The following is a 13,625-nucleotide window of genomic DNA, read 5'->3' as shown; positions in this document are numbered from 1 at the left end:
AGATAAAGTATGTAGAAATTGTCCTTTAATGATTAGAGGCTACTGTTTTCCAGCTGATCTCATGCTATTGCCATTTGATGAGTATGATGTGATTCTTGGTATGGATTGGTTGACTACACATGATGTGATAGTGAATTATGGAAAGAAATTCATTGAGTTGAAGTGTGAAAATGGTGAAATTCTTCGAGTTAATTCAAAAGAGTCAGATAGTTTATTTCCCATAATTTCTGTTATGTCTGCTCAAAAATGTTTGAGAAAAGGGTATGAAGCTTATCTTGCTTTTGTGTTGAACACTAAAGATCCAGAATTGAAAATTGAATCAGTGCTTGTGGTATGTGAGTTTCCCGATGTGTTTCCGGAAGAACTACCAGGTTTTCCTCCTGTTAGAGAAGTTGAGTTTGGTATTGAGCTGATTCTAGGTACCACGCCCATTTCTATTGCTCCTTATAGAATGGCTCCATTGGAATTGAAAGAATTGAAAGCTCAGTTGCAGGAATTAACAGATAAAGGCTTGGTAAGACCCAGTAGTTCACCATGGGGTGCACCAGTGCTATTTGTGAAAAAAAAAAGACGAATCGATGAGATTGTGCATAGATTATCGGCAACTTAACAAGGTAACAGTAAAGAACAAGTATCCATTACCTAGAATTGATGATTTGTTTGATCAATTGAAGGGAGCTACTGTGTTTTCCAAGATAGATTTGAGATCCAGATACTATCAGTTGCAAGTTAAAGAGTCAGATGTCTTGAAGACTGCTTTCTGAACTAGGTATGATCATTATGAATTCCTTGTGATGCCATTTGGCTTGACTAATGCTCCTGCCATTTTTATGGACTTAATGAACCGAATTTTCAGATCGTACTTAGATAAGTTTGTAGTTGTGTTCATTGATGCTATTTTGATTTATTCTCATAATGAGACTGAGCATGCAGAGCATTTGAGAGCAGTTTTACAAATTCTGAGAGATAATCAGTTGTATGCCAAGTTCAGCAAAAGTGAGTTCTGGTTACGAGAAGTTGGTTTTCTTGGACATATTGTCTCAGGTGAAGGTATTAAGGTTGATACGAGCAAGATTTTAGCCATTGTTGATTGGAAGCCTCCTAGAAATGTATCAGAAGTTAGAAGTTTTCTTGGTCTTGCCGGATATTATAGACGATTTGTGGAGGGATTTTCCATGATAGCTACTCCGCTGACGAGACCTGCCATGAAGGATGTTAAGTTTAAATGGATGAGAAGTGCCAACAAAGTTTTGACAAGTTAAAGGCATTGTTGACTAAGCTCCTATCTTAGTACAGTAGGAACCGAGTAAAGAATTTGTGATTTACTGATGATGCATCCTTGAATGGGCTCGGTTGTGTACTCATGCAGGAAGGAAAGGTAATTGCTTATGCCTCTAGACAATTGAAGCCACATGAGAAAAATTATCCGACACATGATTTAGAGCTAGTTGCTATTGTATTTGCATTGAAGATTTGGAGACATTATTTGTATGGTGAAAGGTGCTGGGATATTTACCGATCATAAAAGCTTGAAATACTTGATGACTCAAAAGATTTGAATTTGAGGCAAAGAAGATGGTTGGAATTGCTTAAAGATTATGAGTTAGTGATTGATTATCACCCAGGTAAGGAAAATGTAGTTGCTGACGCTTTAAGTAGGAAACTTTTATTTACATTGCGAGCTCTGAATACCAATTTAGCCATGCCAGATGATGGTTCTATTTTACCTGAATTGAGAGCTAAATCGGTATTTCTTGAAGAGATTTGTGAAGCTCAGAAAGATGATAATGAGTTACAAGCTAAAAGACTTCAATGTGAGTCGGGCATAGAATCAGATTTCTGGATTGGTTCTGATGGTTGTTTGATGTTTAGAGACAGAATATATGTACCAAAGAATGATGAGCTTATTCGAAGATTTTACAAGAAGCACATAGCGTCCTTTATCTATTCATCCAGCAAGACAAAATGTATAATGATTTGAAGAAATTGTATTGGTGGGTAGGAATGAAAAGAGATATTTCAGAGTTTGTTTCTAGATGCTTGATTTGTCAACAGGTAAAGGCCGAACATCAGGTACCCTCAGGATTATTGCAGCCTGTGCTAGTTCCGGAATGGAAATGGGATCGAGTTACTATGGATTTTGTGACAGGATTACCGTTTACACCGAGAAAGAAAGATGCAGTATGGGTTGTGATTGATAAGTTAACGAAGTCGGCTCATTTTATCCCAGTTCGTATGGATTATTCACTTGACAAGTTGGCCGAGTTGTGTATTTCAGAGATAGTTAGGCTACATGGGGTACCATTATCGATCATTTCAGACAGAAATCCAAGATTTACTTCAAGGTTTTGGAAGAAATTACAAGAGGCTTTGGGCAAAAAGTTGAGTTTTAGTACAGCTTTCCATCCTCAAACCGACGGTCAGTCAGAGAGAGTTATTCAGGTATTTGAAGATATGCTTAGATGTTGTGTATTAGAATTTCAAGGTAGTTGGGAAAAATACTTACCATTGGTAGAATTTGCCAATAATAATAGTTACTAGTCAAGTTTGAAGATGACACCTTATGAAGCTTTGTATAGACGTAAATGCCGTACACCTTTATATTGGACAAAGCTTAAAGAAAGCCAGATTTACGGGGTTGATTTAGTTAAAGAAACAGAAGAAAAAGTGAAAGTTATCAGAAATTGTTTAAAAGCGACTTCAGACGGTGTAAGTCGTATGATTTAAAAGAAAAGAGATCGAATATCAAGTTGGTGACAAAGTTTTTGAAAGTATCCCCGTGGAAGAAAGTTCTCAGATTTGGCAAGAAAGGCAAACTAAGTCCACGTTTTATTGGACCGTTTGAAGTAATTGAGAGAGTCGGACCATTAGCATATCGGTTAGCTTTGCCGATTGAGTTAGAGAAGATTCATAATGTATTTCATGTGTATATGCTACGTCGTTATCGTTCAGATCCGTCACATGTGATTTCTCAGACAGAGGTTGAGATTCAGCCAGACATGACTTACGGTGAAGAACCGGTAAATATTCTAGCTCGAGAGGTAAAGCAATTAAGGAATAAAAGTATTGCACTTGTGAAAGTACTATGGAATAGACACGGGTAGATGAAGCTACATGGGAACTCGAAGAGGCTATGCGAAAACAGTACCCAAATCTCTTCACAGGTAAGATTTTCGGGACGAAAATCCCTAAAAGGGGGAAGAAATGTAACATCCCGAAATAGGGCCTAAACGGAATAGTGGTTGCGAAACCACAAATTCGAGGTAGAAAAATTTATTTTATTATTATTTTGAGGTTCATGGTATGATTGCATGATTGTGTGAAAATTTCGTGATGAAATTCTATGCATAAAGTGCTTAAGTTGAGGTTAGGGACTAAATCGAATAATTTGCAATACTTGCATTCTAGAAGTTTTTAGTATGAAATTACTTTGGAATATTAATTAGGAGGGTTTAAATAACAATTTGACCAATTTTAAGTTCATGGACAAAAATTAGGACATGGAAGGAATTTTTGAAAGTTTAGTAAGGAGGGGTAATTTGGTCATTTGGATATTAAATGAATTAAAAAGGGAAAAATAACACAAAAATGGTCATCTTCTCAATTAGTTTCTGCCGATTTTTCTCTCCTCCATAGCTGGGGTTTCTTCAACTTTCAAGCTTCATAGTAAGTGATTCCAAGCCCGCTTTTAATGATCTTTACGTTTTGGAGTCCCGTAACTTGATTAAGCTTATTCTAGCAATAATTCAACCTAGGGTTCATATTTGGAAAAATACCCATGGCTGAAATTTGTGTATTTTGGTGTTTTATGATAGAATATGAGGTTTTAAATTATGTTAAACAACTTATGCTACTCGGTTTTAAGTGAAAACGAGTAAAATGACTTAAATTGGAAAAAAATACCAATAGTCATAAGTATATGTTAGAGTGTGATTTTGATATTGCCATAGAAGGGAAAAATGATCAGCATGTCATAAAACATAAGAAAATAGGATGAAGTTTAATTTACGAGCCTTGGGGCAAAAGTGCAAATATGTGAAAGTTTAAGGGTAAAAATATAATTTTGCAAAAGTTGGGTCAAGGACTGCTTTAACAAATGTGAATATTAAATAAGTTAAATTTGCTATTATAGATCAAGAAGAACGAAATTCGGGAGTAGATCGGGGAAAAGAAAAAGTAAAGGACTAAATTGTAAAGTTTAGTCACATTTTGTATCAAGGTAAGTTACAGTAAATAAATGCAATATTCTTTTATTTTACATCATTATTGTCAATTTCCAGCATTTATATATTATGTTATGAAAATATTTAAAGTCGAATTTAAGGTGAAGTGACAGAGGAGAAGTGTTAGAAAGCCCCGGTTGAACCCTAGGAATGTTAGGATATTAGGGTTGACAGATGTAATGTAAATAAGCCATGTAAGTCCATATTAGAAATATGGCTTTGGAGACAGGATTGAGCCATGTAAGTCCATATTATATATGGCATTAGAGACAGAATAATTCATGTAAGTCCATGTCAAAGATATGGCATTGGCGGGATATTGATGAGCAGAACGACCCTAGTATCCTTAGTATTCCGAGTGGTTCAACGGGTCGGATACGAGTTAAATTACAGTGAATTAACAGCAATGGAAAAGTAGATTATACTTATGAAAAAGGAAAGGTCAGGTAAGAAAGAAGGTAAGGGAATAAAGAAGAAGATAGAAATTGAGAAGTAAAGAAATTTATGATGTTAGATGATATTATGCATAATTATCCATTATGTTGAATGTTGTGATTTATTTGCTTGTAAGCTTACTAAGCCTAGTGCTTAATCTCTTTATTTTCTTCTTCTTATAGTACTTATCTAGTCACTCGGGGATCGAAGGAAACGTCGGAGGCCGATTACACTATCAAAGAAATAACTCGGGATAACTAGACGTTTTGTTTTGGGTATGGCATGTATAGAAACTTAGCTACTTTTGGTATAATATGAACAATGAATGATGTGTAAATACTTGCTAGTGATTAGCTAATAAAATAGCCGATGATATACATGTTTATTAATATGTATGATTGAATGATGATTATCACATGAAAATTATGAAAAATGTGAAAGTAACCTAAAAGCAGATTCAAGTAACAGAAATGACGTAACTTTAAAAAAATAGCTAAAAATTGTAGAAACTATAACGCCCCAATTTTCGGGAATCCTGTGAATGTTGGCATAGGTTTAATTATGTTAATGGGCCTCTAGAAGGCCCAAGCTTAAGATAGAACCCGGTAATTTTAGTTAATTTTTGTTCCATAAGAAAAAGGGAGTGAAATTATGAAATAGTACCTATGTGAAAATGTTTGAAAATGCTATAGGCTAAATTGAAGTGGCCAAATAAATAGGAGTGCAAAATAGGAGGATTTGCATGACAAACCTCCTATTTTACATGAAGTGGCCAGCCATCATGTTGTTGTAGATAAAATGTGCACTTGATATCCATAATTTATGGTACAAATTGATACAAATTGATAATAGGTTAGGTAAATGTTCCATGATAATGGGTTAGGTAAATGTTTCATGATAATGGGTTAGGTAAATGTTTCATGATAAGAATTTCATGTCTTTTGTATTAAAGAATTAAATGGATGAAATATGAAGTTTTATTAAAAGAAAAAGGGGTGAAAAGAACAAAGTTTTGTCCATCTTTGTTCATCATAGCTGAAAGTTAGAGAAGAGAAAGGAGAGGAGAAAGCTCTTGAGTATTCGGTCATTAGGAGGAGGAAAATTGAAGGTAAGTTCTTGGTACCTTGCTTTTATTTTGAGGTTCATGAGTTCTTCTTGATTCTACCTTAACTCTTGAAGTATATTTTGATTTTTAGTTGTGTTGTGAGCATTTAGTCATGAATTAAAATAAAGGAAATGGTTGTTGTTTCATGTTCTTTTGATGAAAAATAGAAGATAGGTGAAGTTGAGCCAAACAAATGAGCATGCATGTGCCTTAGATGTTAAAGGGAAAAACCAGCTAACATGTTGTGCTTTAAAATGATGAAATGGAGATTATACTTAAGCAAAATCATAGATATGTGATGATTGATTGGTGATATACATGTTTAAATAACATGCATGCAAGGTATGTGTGAAAGAGTGATTTGGTAATAAATCTGCTTGGGATAGCAGCAGTAATGTGACTTTGGAAAATCACCATAAATTGTGGGAGATGAATTAGAAGCTGAATAAATTATGTAATTAAAGCTTGCTGAGTCTAGTTTCAAATGAAATAAAGGAAAACATATTTTGAATTCTGTACAATGAGAAATTTGATTCGTAATGAAGAGTGGTCAGATTAGTCAAACAGTGAAACATGCGAAACTTTGAGAAAAATCTGGTATTGATTGGACAAACCAAAAATTCTGAAAATTTTATAGATAGAAGATATATGAGTCTATTTTCAAGGAAAATTGACGAAACTTGATTTGGAGTTTCGTAGCTCCAGTTATAAATGATTTAGTGACTGTTGCTCAGGAAGACAACTTGCAGTGAAATTATGATTATGTGGTAAACATTGACAAAAATTTGTTAATGAGTTACTTATTGTTTTCTTATAAGCTTACTATGATCTGTAGGTGTGGTTGGCCGAATATTGTAAGGGGTTAATACGTAGTTTGTATTTGAATAGTTAGATTAACGTGTTAGTAATCCAATTGTAGGCGGTTCGTATGTGGATCTCGTCAGCATATCGTCGCAAACAGGTGTGTAACTAACACCCTCTTTCTTAGTCTAGATCGGCAAAAGCCGAAAAGCCGAAATGCCGAAAACCGGTATTTTGTAGATTTGTGAGTGTGCGAATGCTCGTGAGGTAAATCGATTAATGTTTTTGGTAAGCTGCAATGTTTGGACTGCAAAGTGCATGATTTCTGTGCCCTCGATATTTTTGGGCTTAATGGGCCAAAATTGGAATGATGGGCCAACGGGCCCAATTCGGTAAGAACCCTCGGTACGTGATTCTGTAGTACGTGAAAGGTAGGAATATGCATGAAAAACCCTAAAATAGATAAATTACTGAAATACCTTTAAAAGTGAAAAATTTACAGTTTTACCCCTAGGAGATAAATTACCGAAATACCCCTAGGGTTAAATTGACTTAAATGCATGTTTGACTGTTGTTATTTACTGCATGCCATGTTGTTATTATCTGATGCATGGGACTGGGATATTGACGGAGGAAGTACTGAAAGTGGCTTGTCCACGATTGGAGGCTTTGTCTCAATTCTATCGTTAATCGAAAGCAAAGAATGCTACAACGTGGAGTGTTGTTTGGGTGGGTTGAGCTATCCCACATGGAGTGTATGGCTGGTACGAGTGGAGTGTAGTGGTTGGTGGGTTGAGTAGTCTCCCAAATGGGCTTGCATATGTTATTGATGTTGCATGTATTTTGAAATGGGCCTATGGGCCATATCATTATCTGAATAAGGGCTAAGGCCCGGTTTATTGTAATCTGAAAAGGGCTTTGGCCCAAGACCATCATTACCCAAATGGGCTTGCATATGTTATTGATGTTGCATGTATTTTGAAATGGGCCTATGGGCCATACTGTTATCTGAATAAGGGCTAAGACCCGCTTTATTGTAATCTGAAAAGGGCTCGCCCAAGACCATTATTACTGAATGGGCTTAGGCCCAATGGGCTTGAGTGACTTGGACTTTGAATGGGTTTTCCTTACACACCGAGTTTCCCCAAACTCACCCATTTTATTTTCATCCACGCAGAAATCCCCAACCATAGTGGGCTTGGAGTCGTAAGGGAATTGAGTGGCCACCGTTCGAAAGTTTGATTTTCTTCCGTGAACTGGACATCCTTTATTTACGTTTGAAGTTTTAGGTTTTAAATGTAATAAGGCCGCTTAATTATTTTGATGGTTTTAATATGTATTACTAAGATAGGTATTACTTATTTTAACTGTTGAAATTGGATAGCTTTAGGGCGCGTTTTCAAAAACAACAATTGATTTCAAAATAACTCGACAACAAGCAAAGCTTCCGCAATGAAAGTATTTTCCAAAATTAATCATTTTTCCTAAAAATGACTTAATCAAATCGGTTTCCTAGAAATATCTATGACGTTAAGGTGTGGCAATGGCGGTATGCATGTCTAGGATTGGATCCGAAGGGAGCTTGGTACTTAAGCAGTCCGATGGACTCACCACCTCTTTTCCGGTTTCCTACCTGGTGCACAGCTTCCATTCACTTTAATCCTTAATGAATTAATCTTTTGAACATCAAGTACGATTTTCTGGACTTAGAATGGAAATTTTTTTTAACGTTTTTGATGTGGCATGCTGAATCCGGCCATAACTTCTGGGCCGGGTTTGGGGTGCTACAGAAACATAGTTTGAAGATGAATAATATATGAAATTAAAGCTTATTATGTATGTTTTCTTATGGAATAAGCAAAACAGGTAAAGGTATTATATTTTATGAGATATCGGAGTTTTAGTGAAACAGGGTCAGAGCGATTTCTAGATCCCCTATTTCAACTTTGGAAATTCACCATAAATTGTACAAAACTAATTATAAGGTGTAATTTATATGGTTAGAATCCTTGTTGAATCTAGTTTTGGGAGAAACAAATGGCTTAGTCATATGAATTTTGTACAGGAAGAAACATGGTTCATAGTAAGAAGAGGTCAGTGTAGTCATGTTTTGAAACAGGGGAAACTTTAACTAATAAACTGTACTAATTGGCCAAGTCAAAAATTCTAGGAAAAAATTAGTAGATAGATATATGAGTCTAGTTTCAAGAAAAATTTACGGATCTAAATTTTGAGTTTTGAAACTCGAGAAATGGATTTTTAAGCAACCATGACGCAGAAAAATAGTTTATTCCAAAAATTAAAATAAGTGGTTTAGAGTTGTTTAAAAGGTAAGATAAGTTTAGTAACACCTCAAGCTTGACTCCGGTGACGGTTTCGGGCGTAGGGGTGTTACAGTAATCCTCCTAATTACTCTAACCTCAGAGTATTTGGTTTCTTGGATATGCTTGAGTTAGCCATAGAAAGCTTGAACCAAGGGCGATGAAGTGTATTTTTCTGGGTTTTACTACTAAGATAAAAGGTTAAAAGTTATGGTGCCCAGAACAGAGTAAGATCATAGTTAGTAGAGTTGTTACATTTGATGAAACATCTATGATTCTGTCCAAAAGAGGGTCACCAGGTTAAAACAACACCGAAAAGTCCAGTGTTTGAGCAAGGTGGAGCCAAAAAAAGTGAGATGGTGACGTCACGATGTCACCAAGCATGATGTCGCAACATTATGACAAACAAGGGTGATGCCTCAAAAAAGAGAATTGTCATGTCACGACATTACACAAAAATTTTGAAATCGATGTTTCTTCGAGGCAATAAAAGGTTTCCAAAGCTGCTTCATCCCAACTAGAAACCCTTCAAAATTATAAGATAGCTTGGGACAGAAAAAAGGCAAAAGATCAAACCATCACAAAAATACTGTGAATTGGAAATCTCATGGCATATACATTAAGTGTTGTGGAGAATATCAATCCAGCCGACCCTTCGAATTATTCAAAGGCAGTTTGAACTTCTGATTCCAACAAGTGGCTTGATGCCGTGAAAGAAGAGATAGAGTCTCTTCAAAAGAACGATACATGGCAGGTTGTTAAGCCACATGCAAGAAAGAAAATAGTTGGTTAAGGAATGTTTGGATCAAGTTGACACAAGATATGGAGGTAGGTTGGTCACAAAGGGCTACAGTCAAGTGAAGGGAGTTGATTTAATGATGTTTTCTCTCTAGTCATGAAGCATACATCCATTCAGGAACTGTTAACTCTTGTTGCATCAAAAAATCTCAAGTTAGAGCACTTAGATGTGAAAATTGCATTCCTTCACGAGGATTTGGATGAGGACATTTACATGCAGCAATCTGAAGGCTTCAAGATCGAAGGCAAGGAAGATCATGTTTGCTTTCTTCAGAAATTATTATACGATTTGGATCAATCTCCTTGGTAGTAGTACAAAAAGTTTGAATCACTCATGTTACGTATTGGTTTCACTCAAAGTAAGTATGACAGTTGTGTTTATTTACAACGTTTAGATGGTGAATCATTTATTTATTTGCTACTTTTATGTTGATGATATGTTAATTGTGACTAAGGATCTATTTGAAATTGAATGACTTAAAACCATACTTAACTCTAAATTTGAGATAAAGGATCTTGGTGTAGACAAAAAAATTTTAGGGATGGAAATTTCGAGAGATTGACACTCCGAAAAACTTTACATAATATATAAATTAATTAAGTAATTATTAAACATTTATATATGTTTTTAATTTTTTAATGGCTATAATTAGATATGTTGATGGTCAAGTGGGGTTCAGATGGAACCTAACAAAATTTTAGGCCCGTTCATAGCTTGAAAAATGGGCCTAAATTTTTGTCTAAGTCTGTTTAGATAAAAGTGCTAAAACTCAATCCGACCCATCGTATTAAAATCTTTTATATTAGTTTTTATATAAAAATTAAAAATATAGTACATCAAAAACACAAAAATAAATGTTAAAATAAATGTTTCCCATAAATTAAAAATAAAATTTAAAAATCCTTATACTTAAATAACATTAAGATAAGTGTAACTTAACAAACAAATACATCTAAAATAGTTTCAAATTAACAATGAAACAAAAGTTATACAATATCTAAACAAGTAACAATAAAATAGTAACAATATAATAGCGAAATGGTAGCAAAACAATGGGAAAACAACAACAAAACAGTAGAAAAATAGCAAATAATAATAATATTTTTATTTTTACAAATTCGGGCCATCTTGAAACCCGACCCATTTTCTAAACGAATTTTATTTTTTGTTGAAACCTATTTTTCAAACCTAATTTTTTTTAAAGCCTCCCACTTTTAGAATGGACTTTTGAACCGAGCCAAGCCATCAAGTCTAGCCATGCATAACCCATCAAAAAAGGAAATCTTGAACAAAGGCAGATTTAATTGAAGTTGCTAACCAAAATTATACATATTCTTACAGCCCTTTAACTCTAAAACATATTAACAAGGTTAAAATATGCAATGAGTCACTGTACTTTTATCAAATTTAAGATTTAATCCTTACATTTTAAAAGTTAAAAGTTTAATCTTTTTTTAATTTGAAACTTGTAGTCTAGTCATTATCATTTTTATAGTTTTGTTAGAATTTCTCAACTAAACATTTTTTTTGTAAATCATATACATCATATGAGGATAATTTAATTAATATGTTAAATTGACAAAATTTGACAAAAACATTAACGAAATTATAATGATTGGATTAAAAATTTTGAATTAGAAAATTAGGACTCAATTTTTTAACTTTTTAATTATAAGAACTAAATTTTAAATTTTATTAGAGTATAAGAATTAAATATTTATTTTAACCTATTAATAAATCTAAAATTTATGTTGTTGGTGGTGGGTATAGGGTATACATAATTAAAGTTCAATGTAGCAAGGATAATAAAACTATTTATGAGAGAAGCATTTTCTTATAATGCATTAATTTATGTGATATTTTTCTTAAAATCCACATTTTGTGTAAATGTTGTTTTGGACACAGTTTTGTTTGGACCCTAACTTAGAAGTTTTTTTTTTTAAATTAACTTGTATATTTTTAATCCATCAACACCTATAAACTAAATTTTGAAAACAAAAACATTTTATCCTAACCAATAAGAAATAATAGTGTAATGCATGTAGTAGGTTGTTACAAAACAAAAACGTAGATAATAACCTTAAGTAGCATATTATCACATATCATTTAAAGTTTTTATTTTACATGATGTGTCAAGTAGCATATTATCATATATCATCTTTTAGTTCTAAGTTGGAATTTTAACATATAAGATCAAATCTTAAGCTAATGATAATTACGTCTATACATAATGGAGCCGGTTCATATGATGTCACATATTTGTAAAATCTCAAGCCTCTCTCACTTCTAATGAACCTTATCTATGCTATAAAACCATATATGATTCATGAACAAATCTAATAAGTTTGGTAGTGGTGGATACTTACATGTGGGTAACATGACAAATAGTGTTATTGTTGAAGGAGCAATCACAAGTAACATTATTAGCAGGTGTGGATTCATCCAACCAATTATCGCCTCCACTGCATGGATCAATAGAAAAGTTCCAGTCTGTCTTCCTCAATTCCTGACTAATGCTTATCAAAGCTTCCACTACAAAAAAAGTGAAATTTACTAATAGAAATAATTAAGCAAATTAAGCTTCTTTCTAGAGTAATATTATGAATCACCTTCATCATCTGGAAGTGTAGCTCCATTTGTAAGCGTTGTGAGGCAATAAACTATGAATATTGAAGCAAAAAGGAGTCGATGAATGAACATGTTGGAAGATTTTTGGAGAGGGATTCAATATCTCCTTTTTGCTTGATTTGAATGAACAAGAAATGGGTTGAAATATTGGGTTTTTAATAAAGATAGACTATGAAATTTTCGGAAGTTTCTTTGAAAATGAATCAAAAAGCAAGAGGAAGAAAATTATTAGGCCGCCAATGGAGAAAAATGGAAAAAGAGAGGTAGAGTGAACACTTTAGTTTGAGATATGAGAAATGCCCAATTATTGTAGTGTGACTGGATGTTTTGTATGACTTTGCAAATGAAAATACTTCACTTAAAATATCTTGTATGGGAGGTCCGACATATATATACATACATTTAAGCCAAAAATGTTTATTAAAAATAAATAAATGTGCAGTTTATATGAATAGGGTCCAAATTTAAATTGAGAAATAATTACTTATTCCTTGATTTATTTATTTTAATATTTGATATATTATAAGACAAAAAGTGTTAATTTCATAACAAAGGTTGAAATTAGAATATAAACAAATTTCCTTAAAAGCATGGTTAAACTGATTTTAAATTAGAGTTTGTTGTTAACTCAAGTTACTTATTTGTTGAAATTCAAAATGTAATAGAAGTGTCTGATTATCTTTACAAGTGATATTAAAATTTATCACATATTTTATTTTTTATTTATTTTAATTTTTAAAGTATAATTTAAAGATATGTGTTAATTTCTCAATCTATTCGTGTCTGTTAAAAATTTCGCCACAAATACCTCAAATAATTATCTTTTATTTAATACAAAATTTGTTATTTATTGAATGTAAAATTATAAACCCTAACAACATGTTTGGTTGGTCAGTAATGGAATATGGCTGTAATTGAATAGAGCTGTAATGGAATAGAACTGTAGTCAGTAATTCTGGAATAGAATTGTAATTGTATTCTTGTGTTTAGTTGAATGGAATGATGTTGTAATAGCATAAGAAAAAAAACTGAAATGACCGAATACCCTTAGTAGAATTTTTTAGGTAGATGATTATTGTTATTGTTATTAAATATTAATAAGATTATTGTTAAAAAATTAATAAAAATAAATATTTTAACCATATTTTAACATAATTATTATTAAATATAATTTAATAAAATAATATATAATTTAATAAAATTCTTAATATAATTATTATTATATGAATTAAAAATCATAATATATAATACTATAAAAATAATATATAATCTACTTTCTTATTTTTAAATTGCAATACATATTTAATATGCTA

At 32.8% G+C, this 13,625-nt stretch overlaps 1 protein-coding gene and 1 long non-coding RNA gene across 2 annotated transcripts in view; one reads left to right on the top strand and one right to left on the bottom strand.

Moving 5' to 3' along the window:
• Positions 1 to 12,666, bottom strand: part of LOC108472289 (probable leucine-rich repeat receptor-like serine/threonine-protein kinase At3g14840) — a 35,240-nt gene extending 22,574 nt beyond the window's left edge. Inside the window, exons 1-2 of the mRNA XM_053021408.1 lie at positions 12,294 to 12,666; positions 12,051 to 12,216 (exon numbers count right to left, since the gene is read on the bottom strand). Of these exons, the coding sequence (XP_052877368.1) occupies positions 12,051 to 12,216; positions 12,294 to 12,384 (257 nt within the window). The 5' untranslated portion in view covers positions 12,385 to 12,666. The remainder of the gene's footprint in view (positions 1 to 12,050; positions 12,217 to 12,293) is intronic.
• Positions 5,454 to 7,200, top strand: LOC128283684 (uncharacterized). The gene is made up of 2 exons (XR_008274089.1): positions 5,454 to 5,766; positions 6,683 to 7,200. It is a non-coding gene; the product is annotated as an uncharacterized LOC128283684 (long non-coding RNA).
• Positions 12,667 to 13,625: the final 959 nt, after the last annotated feature.

Source organism: Gossypium arboreum, chromosome 11 (assembly GCF_025698485.1).
Source record: "Gossypium arboreum isolate Shixiya-1 chromosome 11, ASM2569848v2, whole genome shotgun sequence".
Taxonomy (NCBI): Eukaryota; Viridiplantae; Streptophyta; class Magnoliopsida; order Malvales; family Malvaceae; genus Gossypium; species Gossypium arboreum.
This window is presented reverse-complemented; position numbering and strand designations above follow the sequence as displayed.